The following is a 17,416-nucleotide window of genomic DNA, read 5'->3' as shown; positions in this document are numbered from 1 at the left end:
AATACGTTTTTTTTTTTAATTTGTTTTTTTTCATGTAGCGAGACGAGGTCTCGCTACATGATAGCCGCTGCTCAGCGGCATCCCCCCAGCCCCTCCGATCGCTGGCGGCGATCGGAGATCAAGAGATCCCGTTCAAAGAACGGGATCTCTTGTAGGGCTTCCCCGTCGCCATGGCGACGGGGCGGGGTGACGTCACCGACGTCGTGACTTCAAAGGGGACTCCGATCCACCCCACGGCGCTGCCTGGCACTGATTGGCCAGGCAGCGCACGGGGTCTAGGGGGGGGGCGGCTGCGGCGACGCGTATAGCGGCGGGTAGCGGCGGCGATCGGGCACTGCACGCAGCTAGCAAAGTGCTACGTGCAGCAAAAAAAAAAATTATGCAAATCGGCCCAGCGGGGCCTGAGCGGTGCCTCCCGGCGGCATAGCCCGTGCTCAGCACGGGCTTACCGCCAGGGAGGTTAATGGCAGGGTTCTCAAACTGCCCAGATTGTTACTGGCTGACTGGGATGATTATTATTCAGAAAAGTGAGTGGAGACTACAAAAGCCAATCAAAATTCACCTATTGATTTTCACGGGAAATATTTAATTGCTGCCGTTCTTACATTGTTAATGGCACGAACCTCAAACCTGGTACAGTTGGTCATTGGGTGACTGGGGTTCAACTTCAGAAAAGGGGGTGGAGCCACAAACAGCCAGGCAGATTTGTTTCATTTCAATGCAAATTATTGATACCAAAGACTGCAAAGCTCACACACTTGGTCATTGAGTAATTGTGTGTTAGGGTTAAAAAAAAGTAGGCGGAGCCAACACCAGTCGAATACATACCCGGGCAACGCCGGGCCATCAGTGGATGGAGACAAATACAAATGTCACTGGGAAAATGTAATCTGCAGCCATTCTTACACTGTTAATGGCAGGGTTCTCAAAATTTGCGCAGTTGGTCACTGGGTGACCGGGATTAATATTCAGAAAAGTTGGTGGAGCCTACAAGAGCCAATCAAAATGTACCTGTTGATTTTCAAGGGGAATATTTAATTGCTGCTAATGGCACAAGCCTCAATTGTGGTACAGTTGGTTATTGGGTGACGGGTTCAATTTCAGAAAAGGGGGTGGAGCCACAAACAGCCTATCAGATTTGTTTCATTTCAATGTAAATTATTGCTGCCAAAGGCCGCAAAGCTCAAAATTTAGATAATTGAATAATTGTGAGTTAGGGTTAGAAAAAAGTGGGCGGAGCCAACACTAGCCAAATACATACCCAGGCAATGCCGGGCCATCAGCTAGTAATGAATAAAATTGCTTTAATTATTATTTTTTTTTATTTTTATTTTTTTTTTACAATACTCATTTATAAATTATTTAGTCAATGTTTTATCCATTGTAAAGTCTTTCCTCTCCCTGATTTACTTTCTCAAACTTATCACGGGTGGTGACTCTCTACTCTGGCAGGTGCAGCTTTGCGGAATGTTTCCCCCTCATTAAAAGACAACTGACGTGACAAGACTATGGAGGCTGCCATATTTATTTCCTTTTAAACAATACCAGTTGCCTGGCAGTCCTGCTGATCTACTTGGCTGCAGTAGTGAGTGAATCAAACCAGAAACGAGCATGCAGCTAATTTTGTCAGATCTGACAATGTCAGAAACACCTGATCTGCTGCTGCTTGTTCAGGGGCTATGGCTGAAAATATTAGATGCTGAGGATCAGCAGGGCTGCCAGATAACTAGTATTGCTTAAAAGGAAATAAATATGGCATCCTCTATATCCCTCACTTGTCAGTTGTCCTTTAAGTGAGCAGGAAATTGATTATGCGGGAGTGCTCAAGGGGAAAAGGCTTCATGACCTTATAGCCTAGGCTAAACATCATTGGGTGGGTGGGGTTACATACCAGTATTCAGCAATATATAGATATACGGTAAGTGTTTCTCCTGAAACCAGGAAAAATTTAAGATAAGAAGTACCCTCATTAATGGTTTATGTTCCACTATACAGTGTATTATGGTTCATTTTTAACCACTTTCATACTGCAGGTCTCTGGCCCCTTAAAGTGTACCAAAGACAAATGGTTATAAAAGATTAATACATACCTGGGGCTTCCTCCTGCCCCCTCCGCACCGATCACTCCCAATTCATCTTCCTCCACATTCATCTTCCTCCACCTTCTCATTGTCCCAATATAAGCCCCGTAAGTTGGGCTAGTCGGCGCAGTGCGCCTCGTCTGGTCAAACTTACGGGGCCTCTATTGGGACAACGAGAAGGCGGAGGAAGACGGCGTGGGAGCGATAAGCGATTTGTCTTTTTACACTTTAACGTGAACCAGAGACGAAGCACTCTGATGTATTTTACCATATATATCAGTGGGAACATTAGAGAAAACACCTACCCTGCTCTCGGCTTCATCCTTCACTGCTCAGCCTGCTTGTTATCAGCTCTGATAAAATACCCGACTGAGCATTCAGTCTGGCTTTGCTCAGGAATCATTATAGCTGAGTCATTAAAGCAGAGCCAGAAGGGGGCAGGCTTGGGCTTGAAAAGACATCAGAGAAGACAGACTCAGCTATAATGATTCCTGAGCAAAGCCAGACTGAATGCTCAGTCGGGGATTTTATCAGGGCTGATAACAAGCAGGCTGAGCAGTGAAAGATGAAACAGAGAGCAGGGTAGGTGTATTCTCTAATGTTCCCACTAATATATATGATAAAATACATGAGGGTGCTTCGTCTCTGGTTCACTTTAAGGACCAGAGACTTCTTTTTTTTATACAAAAAAAAAAACTAGAGCAGTCATCACAGGGTCAGGAGCCAATGAAGTTTGCTCTTGACCGGCGCCCAGAGTTCTGCTGCCATAAAAACAGTAGAGTGAGCAGGCTGCAAGGTCACAGCGGCGAGAGCGACGGGGACGTGCAGCGCGAGTAGCTGAAATCTAGATTTCAACTACCTACGTCCACAAGAGGTTAAAGTGGACCTGAACTCAGAACGTCCTCTGCTCTAAAAGATAAGCGACAGCATAATTACCTCTAAAGAAAAATGTATTTGTTACAGCTTTGTCTACTTCCTGCTTTCATGGAAGCAGAAATAGGATTAACCTTTTGTGTTTACAAATTAACTGCTCTGCCGTGGCAGCCAGTTGACACAGCAGAGGGATCAAATTACACCGGTGATTAATCAGAGATAAGGGGGCATTAGACAGGCTAAACTCCCTAAAGGCTTCTTTCCCACCAGGACATTGCGTTTTAGGGGATGTTATAGGTCGCATAACGTGGCCCTAATGCAACACCTGGTGGTGCTGGAGAAGGACGCTACCAAGAGCCGCGTTATGCAGCTTTTGGTGCACCTTTTTTGTGCCGTGCGATGCGGAGACCACGTGATCCGCATCACGTGGTCCCGCCAGCCAATCGCTGCACAGAGCAGCCGCTCCAGGAAGTAAACACTGCACGTCACTCAGTGTAGTGAATATTAATTAGCCATGTGGCTGGCTGCGGAGGAGGAGGGGAGACCTCCTCCTCCAACATCACTGAGCGTGTGCAAGCAGTCTAACGCTGCTTAGCCGTGTAGAACGCACAGCATGCAGCACTTTGTTTGAACGTGCAGCGTTACAATGTAATGCAAGGTGGGCACTGTGAACAGCCCATTGATTTTTCATTGCTGTGCGGTGGGCTGCGTTACAGGCTACTCTAACGTGCGCCTGTAACGTCCCACTGTGAAAGCAGCCAAATACATACAGGGGGAATTTCTCTCTGTTTTCCTTTTTTTCCTGTGCAAGAGTTCAGCTCCACTTTAAAGTTGGTCAGTCAACCCAAGAAATAAAACGATGGTAAGGCATGTAAGCATGAATAGTTTAAGGGCCCATTCACACTTGAGTTTTCAAAACTCCGGCAATTTTTGCCGGCGTTTTCCAGGAGTGATTTTTTTTTTTCCCACGATTTCACGCGGAAAAATCACTGAACACTGCGGCGATTTTGCCGCGATTGCGTTTAGCGCTTCTGTAGCACTGAAACGCGATCGCCGGGAAATCGCCTGAAAATGGTACAGGTGACGCATTTGCGTTTCGCATTTTTGGGCGATTTGCGGCGATTATCGCAAATCGCCCAAGTAAGAACGGGCCCATAGGGTTTCATTATACTAGCGCTTTTAAAAAGTGCGAGCGTTTGAGCATTTTGCCGAAATCGTGGCAAAACGCTCTGGTGTGAATGGGATCAATCTTGTTTTAAAATTAACAAAAAAATAAAATAGTTTTTGATGGGACACTCTATTGAGTATACTTGTTAATTTAGTGCTAATAGGACACCACCCTAGATATAAGGATATGCTAATACTAGATAAGTAGGTAGAGCTGTATAAAGTTAGGCACGCACCTGGATGTTGTTAGTTGGCAGTGTGCTCTGTGCCGCCGCCCTGTTACACAGTACACCCTGGTATGTAGCGTGATAACAGCGACGCTATAGCGCACTGCCGCCCGGAAACAGCAGCCTCTACTAGTACTATCTGTATATCTTTATGTCTGGGGTGGTGTCCTGTTAGCTTTATGATTTGCTCTGTTTTGTGTCACTGCTTTTTATCCTACATTAGGCCAAGGAGAACATGTGACCTGTGCACGTTGCTTATATATTCGTTTTGCCTTTGAGTTTCATTGCACTTGCACTTTTTTTGTATATATTATTTATTTATAACAGTGGAGACAGAATCCTTGCTATAAAATATATATCCTATAAAATATACATCAGTGCCATGGAATATGTTGGCGCTTTATAAATCAATAATAATAATCCTTAAAGGAACACTGCAGGGGGTCGGGGGAAAAAGCGTTGAAGTTACCTGGCGCTTCTAATGGTCCCCCGCAGACATCCTGTGCCTGCGCAGCCGCTCACCGATGATCCGGCCCCGCCTCTGGTTCACTTCTTGAATTTCAGACTTTAAAGTCGGAAGACCACTGTGCCTGCGTGGCCGTGTTCTCCCTGCCGCTGATGTCACCAGGAGTGTACTGTGCAGGCACAAACTGTACTGGGCCTGCGCAATACACTCCTGGTGACGTCAGCGGGAGTGAGGACACGGGCGTGCAGGCTCAGTGGTTATCCGACTTGTAAGTCTGAAATTCCAGAAGTGAGCCGGAGCATCGGTGAGTGGCTGCGCGGGCACAGGATGTCTGCGGGGGACCATTAGAAGCCCTGGGTAAGTTCAACTCCCCCCCCCCCCCCCCCCCGATTTGAAACACTGTCCTGAAAGCTTCGGAACAGAACTCAAATTTAAACTGATGCGCACCTTGGTTATCTCGCCCTTGTCGGCGCCTTGGTGTGGTGTTGTTCATCTTGAATATCATGCAACGGGCAAACTGCACCGTGGCAGTTATCAGAGTCCGAAAGGTCTCGTTTTAAGCTGCTGTAGGTTGTAATGACATTTATGATAGCGGTGTAATATTATCCTGGATACTAATAACACTTCATTTACTGCCAACCAATCATTATCTGTGACTGCCATCTATTATACCTAAAGCTAAGTACACACATGAGATAAAAGTCTTTGGAAAATGAAAGATCACAGACCAATTTTACCCCCTTCCATGTAGTATGAGAGCCATACCTACACAGTCTATTCTTTTAAACTGAGTACATCCAGCAGATAAAAATCTTTGCAAACCATTGCATAGGTTTATCAGGGAGGTTTGAAAGACTGATCTTTCTAATGCCCTACACACCATGCAATTCCCCATCAGATAGATGGGTCAATAGATAATTTCCAACAGATCCAATCGGATTTCAGATCGTTTTTCTGATCACTTCTATGCAAATTGATCAGAAAAACGATCGGACCTGTCGGAAATTATCTATTCGAACCCATCTATCTGATGGGACATTGCATGGTGTGTACCAGGCTTTAAGATGCTGTACACATGCAACAGATCAGTATCTGCAAAAGATCTGTTCCTGCAAAATGCATTCATAGTCTATGATATCTGCAGATCTCATACACATCTTGTTTAACATTCATCTGCAGATCCGATCCACCAGGAGGAATCTGAAAGATTGAGAGATAAATATCTTTCATCTTGATCTTTTGAGGTCTTTTGTGAACTTTTTTTTTTTTACAAAGATTATCTGAAGATTTATATTTGATCTTTCATTCTTCAGACTTTTTTTTTTTTTTTTTATCTTGTAGTATTCAAAATCTGCTGGCCCTCAAACTGCATGGTAGTAGTTAAATTGGCCAGTCATCTGCAGATAAAAATTGGATGTGTGTATGGAAAAAATTGTAGAATCTGGAAAGCTGAGATTTGTTGACCGCATTTTTTTGTTATTTCTCCAGTGAGCCGCGTATTGTGACCCGGATATTTCAGTGCTGTGCCTGGAACGGTGGAGTCTTCTGGGTATGCCGGTCTTTTTCTTTAATCAGTATACAAGCAGCATTTCCAATCTGGCATGCTGGGATGCTGTAAAGTGCATCAAGCACCACGTCTAATATCTGCTCCCCCTCTGTGTGTTTTTCTTTGCAGCTGAGTCTATTCCTGTTCTACCGAATGTTCATCCCGTTGCTGCAGTCAGTCACTGCGCGGATCATCGGTGAGTTCATTGGTTGGTTGCTGTTACCTCCTCCTCTCCAGACCGGTCAGTGGACTGTCGGCAAGCCCCAGTACGGCTCCTCCCCTTCCATTCCCCCAGTGCCCGAAACATGTTATAAAACCTGCACTTCAGTCTAGCAGAGCCTGACTGTTGTAATCTCCTTTGTGGCTTTGCTTTTTTTGCTAACCAGAGTTAAAGAAATACAGAGGCAGTTTGATTGCTGTATTGTGTAACAGATTTGCCCACTAATGAAAGTTACTTGTCGTTAAAAAGCGTAGCCATGCTTACAAAAACTTTGTGAATAATCATTCTTAACCACTTGAGGACCCACCCTTTACCCCCCGAACCAGCGCTGTTTGATGGGATCTGTGCTGGGTGGGCTCTGCAGCCCCCAGCACAGATCAGGGTGCACGCAGAGCAATCAGATCGCCCCCCTTTTTTCTCCCCTATGGGGATGATGTGCAGGGGGGGTCTGATCGCTCCTGCTGGTGGCATGTTGCGGGGGGGGGGGCACCTCAAAGCCCCCCTCCGCGGCGACATTCACCCCCCTCCCTCTCCTACCTGTCCCCCCCAGTGATCCGGGCTGCACAGGACGCTATCCGTCCTGTGCAGTCAGTGACAGGACGTCCTCTGTCACATGGCGGCGATCCCCGGCCGCTGATTGGCCGGGGATCGCCGATCTGCCTTACGGCGCTGCTTCGCAGCAGCGCCGTACAATGTAAACAAAGCGGATTTTTTCCGCTTGTGTTTACATTTAGCCTGCGAGCCGCCATCGGCGGCCCGCAGGCTATTCACGGAGCCCCCCGCCGTGATTTGACAGGAAGCAGCCGCTCGCGTGAGCGGCTGCTTCCTAATTGCAGTACTGCGTCGCTGGTCCTGCAGCTGCCACTTTGCCGACGCACGGTATAAGCGTGCGGTCGGCAAGTGGTTAATTAAGCAGAACTCCATCAAAAAAAAATAAAAAATAAATATACATCTAGCGCTCGGTGTGTTATAGTTACACATGTCAAGAAATGAACAATGAAATCTGAAAGTTGTGGATGATATACTTTCTTTCTAAGAGAGGTCATGTTTAATTTTGAATATTATAGGTTGTTACTGCAGAACAGAGGGATGCTCTCTGTATTATTATTATGTATTTATATAGCGCAGACATCTTCTGCAGCACATTACAGAGTACATAGTCATGTCACTGACTGTCCTCAGAGGAGCTCACAATCTAATCCTACCATAGTCATAGTCTAATGTCCTACCATATTATTATTATGTATTTATATAGCACTGACATCTTCTGCAGCACATTACAGAGTACATAGTCATGTCACTGACTGTCCTCAGAGGAGCTCACACTCTAATCCTACCATAGTCATAGTCTAATGTCCTACCATATTATTATTATGTATTTATATAGCACTGACATCTTCCGCAGCACATTACAGAGTACATAGTCCTGTCACTGACTGTCCTCAGAGGCGCTCACAGTCTAATCCTACTATAGTCATTGTCTAATGTCCTACCATATTATTATTATGTATTTATATAGCACTGACATCTCCTGCAGCACATTACAGAGTACATAGTCCTGTCACTGACTGTCCTCAGAGGAGCTCACACTCTAATCCTACCATAGTCATTGTCTAATGTCCTACCATATTATTATTATGTATTTATATAGCACTGACATCTTCTGCAGCACATTACAGAGTACATAGTCATGTCACTGACTGTCCTCAGAGGAGCTCACAATCTAATCCTACCATAGTCCTAGTCTAATGTCCTACCATATTATTATTATGGATTTATATAGCACTGACATCTTCTGCAGCACATTACAGAGTACATAGTCATGCCACTGACTGTCCTCAGAGGAGCTCACACTCTAATCCTACCATAGTCATAGTGTAATGTCCTACCATATTATTATTATGTATTTATATAGCACTGACATCTTCTGCAGCACATTACAGAGTACATAGTCATGTCACTGACTCTCCTCAGAGGAGCTCACACTCTAATCCTACCATAGTCATAGTCTAATGTCCTACCATATTATTATTATGTATTTATATAGCACTGCCATCTCCTGCAGCACATTACAGAGTACATAGTCATGTCACTGACTGTCCTCAGAGGAGCTCACACTCTAATCCTACCATAGTCATAGTCTAATGTCCTACCATATTATTATTATGTATTTATATAGCACTGACATCTTCCGCAGCACATTACAGAGTACATAGTCCTGTCACTGACTGTCCTCAGAGGAGCTCACACTCTAATCCTACCATAGTCATTGTCTAATGTCCTACCATATTATTATTATGTATTTATATAGCACTGACATCTCCTGCAGCACATTACAGAGTACATAGTCCTGTCACTGACTGTCCTCAGAGGAGCTCACACTCTAATCCTACCATAGTCATTGTCTAATGTCCTACCATATTATTATTATGTATTTATATAGCACTGACATCTTCTGCAGCACATTACAGAGTACATAGTCCTGTCACTGACTGTCCTCAGAGGAGCTCACAGTCTAATCCTACCATAGTCATTGTCTAATGTCCTACCATATTATTATTATGTATTTATATAGCACTGACATCTCCTGCAGCACATTACAGAGTACATAGTCATGTCACTGACTGTCCTCAGAGGAGCTCACACTCTAATCCTACCATAGTCATTGTCTAATGTCCTACCATATTATTATTATGTATTTATATAGCACTGACATCTTCTGCAGCACATTACAGAGTACATAGTCATGTCACTGACTGTCCTCAGAGGAGCTCACAATCTAATCCTACGATAGTCATAGTCTAATGTCCTACCATATTATTATTATGGATTTATATAGCACTGACATCTTCTGCAGCACATTACAGAGTACATAGTCATGTCACTGACTGTCCTCAGAGGAGCTCACAATCTAATCCTACCATAGTCATAGTCTAATGTCCTACCATATTATTATTATGTATTTATATAGCACTGACATCTTCTGCAGCACATTACAGAGTACATAGTCATGTCACTGACTGTCCTCAGAGGAGCTCACACTCTAATCCTACCATAGTCATAGTGTAATGTCCTACCATATTATTATTATGTATTTATATAGCACTGACATCTTCTGCAGCACATTACAGAGTACATAGTCATGTCACTGACTCTCCTCAGAGGAGCTCACACTCTAATCCTACCATAGTCATAGTGTAATGTCCTACCATATTATTATTATGTATTTATATAGCACTGACATCTTCTGCAGCACATTACAGAGTACATAGTCATGTCACTGACTCTCCTCAGAGGAGCTTACACTCTAATCCTACCATAGTCATAGTCTAATGTCCTACCATATTATTATTATGTATTTATATAGCACTGCCATCTCCTGCAGCACATTACAGAGTACATAGTCATGTCACTGACTGTCCTCAGAGGAGCTCACACTCTAATCCTACCATAGTCATTGTCTAATGTCCTACCATATTATTATTATGTATTTATATAGCACTGACATCTCCTGCAGCACATTACAGAGTACATAGTCCTGTCACTGACTGTCCTCAGAGGAGCTCACACTCTAATCCTACCATAGTCATAGTCTAATGTCCTACCATATTATTATTATGTATTTATATAGCACTGCCATCTCCTGCAGCACATTACAGAGTACATAGTCCTGTCACTGACTGTCCTCAGAGGAGCTCACACTCTAATCCTACCATAGTCATTGTCTAATGTCCTACCATATTATTATTATTATGTATTTATAAAGCACTGACATCTTCTGCAGCACTGTACACAGTACATAGTCATGTCACTGACTGTCCTCAGAGGAGCTCACAATCTAATCCTACCATAGTCATAGTCTAATGTCCTACCATATTATTATTATGTATTTATATAGCACTGACATCTCCTGCAGCACATTACACAGTACATAGTCCTGTCACTGACTGTCCTCAGAGGAGCTCACACTCTAATCCTACCATAGTCATAGTCTAATGTACTACCATATTATTATTATGTATTTATATAGCACTGACATCTCCTGCAGCACATTACAGAGTACATAGTCCTGTCACTGACTGTCCTCAGAGGAGCTCACACTCTAATCCTACCATAGTCATAGTCTAATGTCCTACCATATTATTATTATGTATTTATATAGCACTGACATCTTCTGCAGCACATTACAGAGTACATAGTCATGTCACTGACTGTCCTCAGAGGAGCTCACAATCTAATCCTACCATAGTCATAGTCTAATGTCCTACCATATTATTATTATGGTATTTATACAGCACTGACATCTCCTGCAGCACATTACAGAGTACATAGTCATGTCACTGACTGTCCTCAGAGGAGCTCACACTCTAATCCTACCATAGTCATAGTCTAATGTCCTACCATATTATTATTATGTATTTATATAGCACTGACATCTCCTGCAGCACATTACAGAGTACATAGTCATGTCACTGACTGTCCTCAGAGGAGCTCACACTCTAATCCTACCATAGTCATACAGGTGAAACGCGAAAAATTTTAATATTGTGAAAAAGTCCATTTATGTCAGGAATGCAACTTAAAAGGTAAAATTTATATATGTAATACTCATTGCATGCAAAGCAAAATACAGTATTTCAAGCCTTTATGTGATATAATTTTGATGATTATGGCCAGATAGAATGTTGATCAGACCATATAAATATTGTGAAAACGATTCGTATTCTCGGCTCAAATTGTCATACTCTAATCAGCCAGTTCATTCAAAACACCTGCAAACGGTTTCTATTTCATGTATTGCTTTCACCTTTTAAGTTGAATAACTGAAATAAAAGGACTTTTGCACGATATCTTCACCTGTATGTCCATCATAGTCTAGGGCCAATTTTGTGGGAAAGCCAATTATTACTAATCTGTGTGTTTTTGGGATATGGGAGTAAACCAGGGTGCCTGGAGGATACCCTGGCAGGGACACAGGGAGAACAGACAATCTATGTACAGATAGCTCCCTGGCTGGGATTTGCATCAGGAACCCAGCACTGCAAGGCGTTAGTGCTTTCCTCTACACTCACTGCTCATTAAAGTTAGGTCAGGAATCTCCGAGGGACAGCCTGTTACCCAGGCTGAAACAAGCTCATTATAATGATTGCCAGGGATTGTCAGTGTGACTTCCAATAATTCCAGCGGATGCTACATTTATAGATTATGCAGCTTGGAAACAGACCAATCAAAACCAGAAGCTAGATCTGATTGGTGGCTTTCCAAGCTGCACATAACATTTGCATGGATTGAGAGCCATTATGTAATGGTGAGAAGAAGCTGCTTCCATGGATCGTGTCCTGATTGTACACTTTCTCATCAGGTGACCCATCCTTACACGGCGATGTCTGGTCCTGGCTGGAATTCATACTCACCTCCGTCTTTAGTGCCCTCTGGGTGCTCCCACTCTTCGTGCTCAGTAAAGTGGTCAATGCCATCTGGTTTCAGGTAGGTTATCTATACGCTCTGTCTATCCCCAGCACACCTGCGGAGTAAAAGCAGTCACTCGGCTTCCTGTCTTGCAGGACATTGCGGATCTGGCGTTCGAGATGTCCGGCAGAAAAGCACAGCCTTTCCCCAGCGTCAGTAAAATCATCGCCGACATGCTGTTTAATCTGCTGCTTCAGGCTCTCTTCCTCATCCAGGTATTATTATTATTGTTGTTTTATAGCGTGCCAACATATAAAGTAAAGCCAACCTGTACAAAGAAGACCCAAACATGGGGTACAACATAAAACAGACAATATACAAAATTGGTACAAAATACAGAGTCTATACAAATTACAGAATTGGTAATTACAGTGACAAAAGTAACATCATGAATAAAAAAAAAAGTATTAACAAATTCTAAGACACAAAAGAGTAAAAACTCTGCCCTTGCAAGCTTACAATGTAAAAGAATAGGGGGGAAACGAGGTGGGGTAGTATACAATAAACATACCTAGGTGTTTTCTAGTAGAAGTACAGCTTGGCCAGAGGTCATGGGGGATAGCCTAAGGTAGAGCGTATGCTTGTCAGAAAAACTGAGTTTTTAGGGAGCGTTTAAAAGTAACAAAGGTTGGAGAGTGACTGATGTGTTGTGGAAGGGCTTTCCAGAGATGGGGTGAAGCACGTGAGAAGTCTTGTATACGTGAATGGGAGGAGGTGATTCTAGAGGAGGATTAAAGTAGATCACGTACAGATCTGAGATTGCGGTTGGGTTTTATCTAGAAACTAGTGAGGAGATGTACAGGGGAGAGAAATTGTGGAGAGCTTTGTAAGTCAGAGTTAAGCGTTAACTGGATCCTCTGGTTAATTGGTAGCCAATAAAGAGCTTGACAGAGAGGAGCAGCAGAGGAAGAGCGGGAGGAGAGATAAATGAGATAAGCAGCTCAATTCAGTACAGATTGCAGCGGTGCCAGTCTTAGATGCTGCAAGGGACATGTCAGCTGCAAGGGGCTGGAGGAATCCCTGGGTAAGTATATCATGGGGCAGCATATTTTGGCTGATAACTCCTTTAAAGGAATACTATCAATACCCAAGTGTTCTAAAATGACAATGTACAAATAATGTCTAATTAGCTGTGTAAACATTTTCCTATTCTTCATGTTAAATATCAGAAGCAAAAGCTGTAATTTATTGAGGGTAGGAATTAGCTATATTGGGACAAATCAATTGCAGAAGGGGTGTCTGCTTCAATGCCAGAGTTGCATATCAGACTACAGAAAGCAAATATCAAACATATCAAACTCTGAAAGCAAAAACAGTATGAAAAGCTGTGACAATTAGTTACATTTCCTCTGCTCTCTTCAGACAGGTCAGTCAGAAACGCAGGACACAGAAGCTGCAGCTGTTGGGAGCTCTCTCTCTCTCTGTCACACACAGAGCTACACATAGAGTTAACTGATCAAGTGTGAGGGGAATTTCCCCTCTCCTCATGGCTCAGTCAGCCGTCAATTTTGGCGTCAGTAAAGTTTGAATGTATATTGATAACAGTAAACAAAGAAGTTGCTACTAAAATGTATACACCAGTACTTAGCGGCACTTCCCAAACAATTCCTGTGTCAATTGAAAAAAATATGTGAATCGATAGTATTCCTTTAAGGAGGAGTGTGTGCATTTTTTTTAACCTCTTCCAGACTTATGCATATTGCAATGTACGTCTTTTTAGATCGTAGATGCCAATGGCCTGACTATGTGCGCTATCGCCACTATCACGCTTCTGCCACTGCTAAACCCTGGCTAATGCGATTCTCTGCACTGACCAGGAGCCAGTCCCGCCCTTAAATCCCAGAACCTCCCCTCAACTTTAACCTCATTTGGACTTTCTCAAAGTATCTGTATACATTGGTCTTGAAAAGCTGACCCCAGGTCACTTGAAATGTAATTGGCAGACAAGTACACTTTGCTCTGAGAATCATCTGTGCAGACGTCCAATCATATGTCTATTCATCTGTAAGCAATGGGATTGGGCAACGGTTATGCCTATTTATCAGTAAACAATTGGGGAACAGTTATCTGATGTCTGTATGCTGAATTAGCGGACGCAGTATCCTGACCGGAACGCAAAGCCTAACCGTGGCATTGATGGTACAAAGCTGTTCATGGTAAACCCTCAAATATGTTACCTGATGTGTTATTTTTTTCTTCACGGAATATTTACAGGAACATTGTCTCCTTCCTGCACATCCACTCCTGTCTTCTTTCCTTCTCTAGGGCATGTTTGTCAGTCTGTTCCCTATCGATGTGATTGGACAGCTCATCAGCCTCCTGCACATGTCCCTGCTCTACTCGCTGTACTGCTTCGAGTACCGATGGTTCAACAAAGGTAGAGTCTGCAGAAGAATGTATTGCACCAATACTGATGTTCAATGAGATGCAAATAGAACGCTGTTTTCCTGTAGCTTCCATTGTATTGCACTGCCTGTTGATTTTGATTGGCCCTTCAGCTACCACTGTTTTGCACTTCCTGTTGATTTTGATTGGCCCTTCAGCTACCATTGTATTGCACTTCCTGTTGATTTTGATTGGCCCTTCAGCTACCATCGTATTGCACTTCCTGTTGATTTTGATTGGCCCTTCAGCTACTATTGTATTGCACTTCCTGTTGATTTTGATTTGTCCTTCAGCTACCATTGTATTGCACTTCCTGTTGATTTTTATTGGTCCTTCAGCTACCATTGTATTGCACTTCCTGTTGATTTTGATTTGTCCTTCAGCTACCATTGTATTGCACTTCCTGTTGATTTTGATTTGTCCTTCAGCTACCATTGTATTGCACTTCCTGTTGATTTTGATTGGCTCTTCAGCTACTATTGTATTGCACTTCCTGTTGATTTTGATTGGTCCTTCAGCTACCATTGTATTGCACTTCCTGTTGATTTTTATTGGTCCTTCAGCTACCATTGTATTGCACTTCCTGTTGATTTTTATTGGTCCTTCAGCTACCATTGTATTGCACTTCCTGTTGATTTTTATTGGTCCTTCAGCTACCATTGTATTGCACTTCCTGTTGATTTTGATTTGTCCTTCAGCTACCATTGTATTGCACTTCCTGTTGATTTTTATTGGTCCTTCAGCTACCTTTGTATGCACTTCCTGTTTATTTTGATTGGTCCCGTTCCATGCTGCATACAATTTGCATGCAAGCAAGAATGATTTGCATCTCATTCACCATCTCTATGCCCGATTAATAAAATGCCCTCCATTATACTTTCCCAGCTGTAATGTCCACCTGCTCTTCCCCCTGCAGGAATCGAGATGCACCAACGGTTATCCAATATTGAGCGCAACTGGCCCTATTACTTTGGATTTGGTTTGCCCTTGGCCTCCTTGACAGCCATGCAGTCCTCCTATATTATCAGGTAAAGCACAGATGAAAAATCACGTTTGTAAAAGCGTTTTGACTATTAACCTTCTTAAGGGTAACCAAGAGTCAGGCTCGGGCCAGAAAGCCGCAGCTCAGAGCGGTAATCCCAAATTGGATCCATTGGAGGTGTGGAATGCGCAGGGCTGCCGCAGATCTATCTAGCAGTATGATTTTTAGGGTTTAAAAGCTTGAGAGAAAATTGCACCGCTTTTGGACAGTAAATTTGGAAATAACCATAATGCCAGGGAGGTTAAAATAAATCTGTGAGGGAACAAAATTTTAAAGATGATCTGTGAGGGAACAAAATCCCCTCTGGGGATACTAACCTGGATGTCGGCTCCAGCGCAGGCGCAGTAGAGTGAACCCGATCAGGCTCAGCTGTTTCTGCCTAGACCCGATAGGAAAGCCGCTACTGCGCTGGAGCGGGGTAGGTAAATATTTACATCACTGTTGTTCGGGCCTTCCAGCGCTGGATTACAGGACGGAGGACGACGGGGAAGCCTCATTAGGACCCAGAGGCTTCACCCTCCTGAGGTAAGTATTCCTCACTGGGGTTTTTTTATTACCGATTTTCTTTAAAAAATACCCACCTAAGTAGTGGGAACCCTATGGATGCTCCAGTGGCTTCCTTGATCCTGCTCGACTCTTCCGCTGCCGGCCGGGAAGCTTTTCCTCTTTGCACTTGCGCTCCCCACCCTGTACAAGTGAGGTGTTTAGACATGGGCTTGGTTCACACGTGAAGCTGTACATTTCCAGTCCAGCCCAATCAGTTTTGCATCAGTTTTACGTGACTGTATTGGAAATGTACACCTTTTTATGTGTGAACACACCCATAGAAAACCAATACAAAACTGACAGGACTGGACCAGAAATGTACACTTATGTGTGACCTAGGCCATAGAGACGCACATAAAACTGGTGCCAACTGTCAAAAACTGACTGGACACCTTTGTGTGAACCCAGCCTTGGCGCATTCAGTAAAGCAGATAAGAACTAATCTTACCAAGCATTTTGGGAAATGTCAATTTGCTGAGGCTGTTGCAGCATGAAGAACTAAAATGACTGACTAGTGAGGTAAATCAGCGACTTGTGAGGTAAATGCCTCTTTTTCGGTAAATTACCAAACCATTACCGCATGTCTGATAAAAAAAAAGTCTACAACACCGAATGCAGTATTTAACCGACCCTTTATTTTTTACTGAATGTGTCTTAGGGTTGGTGCACACCAAGAGCGCTTCTGACCACTTTTAAAAATGCCATCGCTTTGAAAAGCGCTTGGTTAATGTATTTGAATGGGATGGAGCACACCAGAGCGATGAACTTTTTCCCAAGCGCAAACGCGGATCCTGCAGCATTTCTGCTGATTTCTGAGGCAATTCAGCCTCAATGTTAAGTATAGGAAAGTGGAGAAAAAAAAACACTAGATCAAAGCGATTTTCCAAACGTTTTTGTTACAGAAGCTGTTCAGTTCCAGCTCTTTTAACAAAAAATAAAAAACGCTACACCAAAACACTCCAAAAATCACTAGGCATGATTATAAAATCGCTAGGCACATGCCTGGAATCACCTAGAAAAATAATTTCAAAAAGCGCTGAACGTTTGCGATTACACTAGCGCTTTTTGGTGTGCACTGACCCTTAGTGAATTGAAGCTGGTACCTAAGCTGGAAGCCAGAGAGGACTCCGACACCCCTTGCTGCTGGAACCGGCCTGCTCTCTGACTGGAGTGCAGCTTAGTGAGTTGCAGTTAATTGGACTTTTTACATTGAACCCGGGATGAGTTATATGAAGGCTACTATATTTATTTATTTATTTATTTATTTTTTTCAAAGGATACCCGAACTGACGTGACATGAGATAGACATGTGTATGTACAGTGCCCAGCACACAAAGAACTATGCTGTGTTCCTTTTTTTCTTTCTCTGCCTGAAAGAGTTAAATACCAGGTAT

General features: G+C 43.3%; 1 protein-coding gene across 3 annotated transcripts in view; it reads left to right on the top strand.

Moving 5' to 3' along the window:
* The window catches only part of EI24 (EI24 autophagy associated transmembrane protein), a 31,875-nt gene that overhangs the window by 8,482 nt on the left and 5,977 nt on the right, over nt 1-17,416 (top strand). For all 3 annotated transcript variants that reach the window (XM_068238882.1, XM_068238881.1, XM_068238883.1), the window contains exons 4-9: nt 6,303-6,363; nt 6,490-6,556; nt 11,943-12,067; nt 12,145-12,264; nt 14,315-14,426; nt 15,351-15,462. In XM_068238882.1, the coding sequence (XP_068094983.1) occupies nt 6,303-6,363; nt 6,490-6,556; nt 11,943-12,067; nt 12,145-12,264; nt 14,315-14,426; nt 15,351-15,462 (597 nt within the window). The remainder of the gene's footprint in view (nt 1-6,302; nt 6,364-6,489; nt 6,557-11,942; nt 12,068-12,144; nt 12,265-14,314; nt 14,427-15,350; nt 15,463-17,416) is intronic.

This window comes from Hyperolius riggenbachi, chromosome 6 (assembly GCF_040937935.1).
Source record: "Hyperolius riggenbachi isolate aHypRig1 chromosome 6, aHypRig1.pri, whole genome shotgun sequence".
NCBI lineage: Eukaryota > Metazoa > Chordata > Amphibia > Anura > Hyperoliidae > Hyperolius > Hyperolius riggenbachi.
The sequence above is the reverse complement of the archived record's forward strand: the minus strand, read 5'-3'. Positions and strand labels throughout refer to the sequence as shown.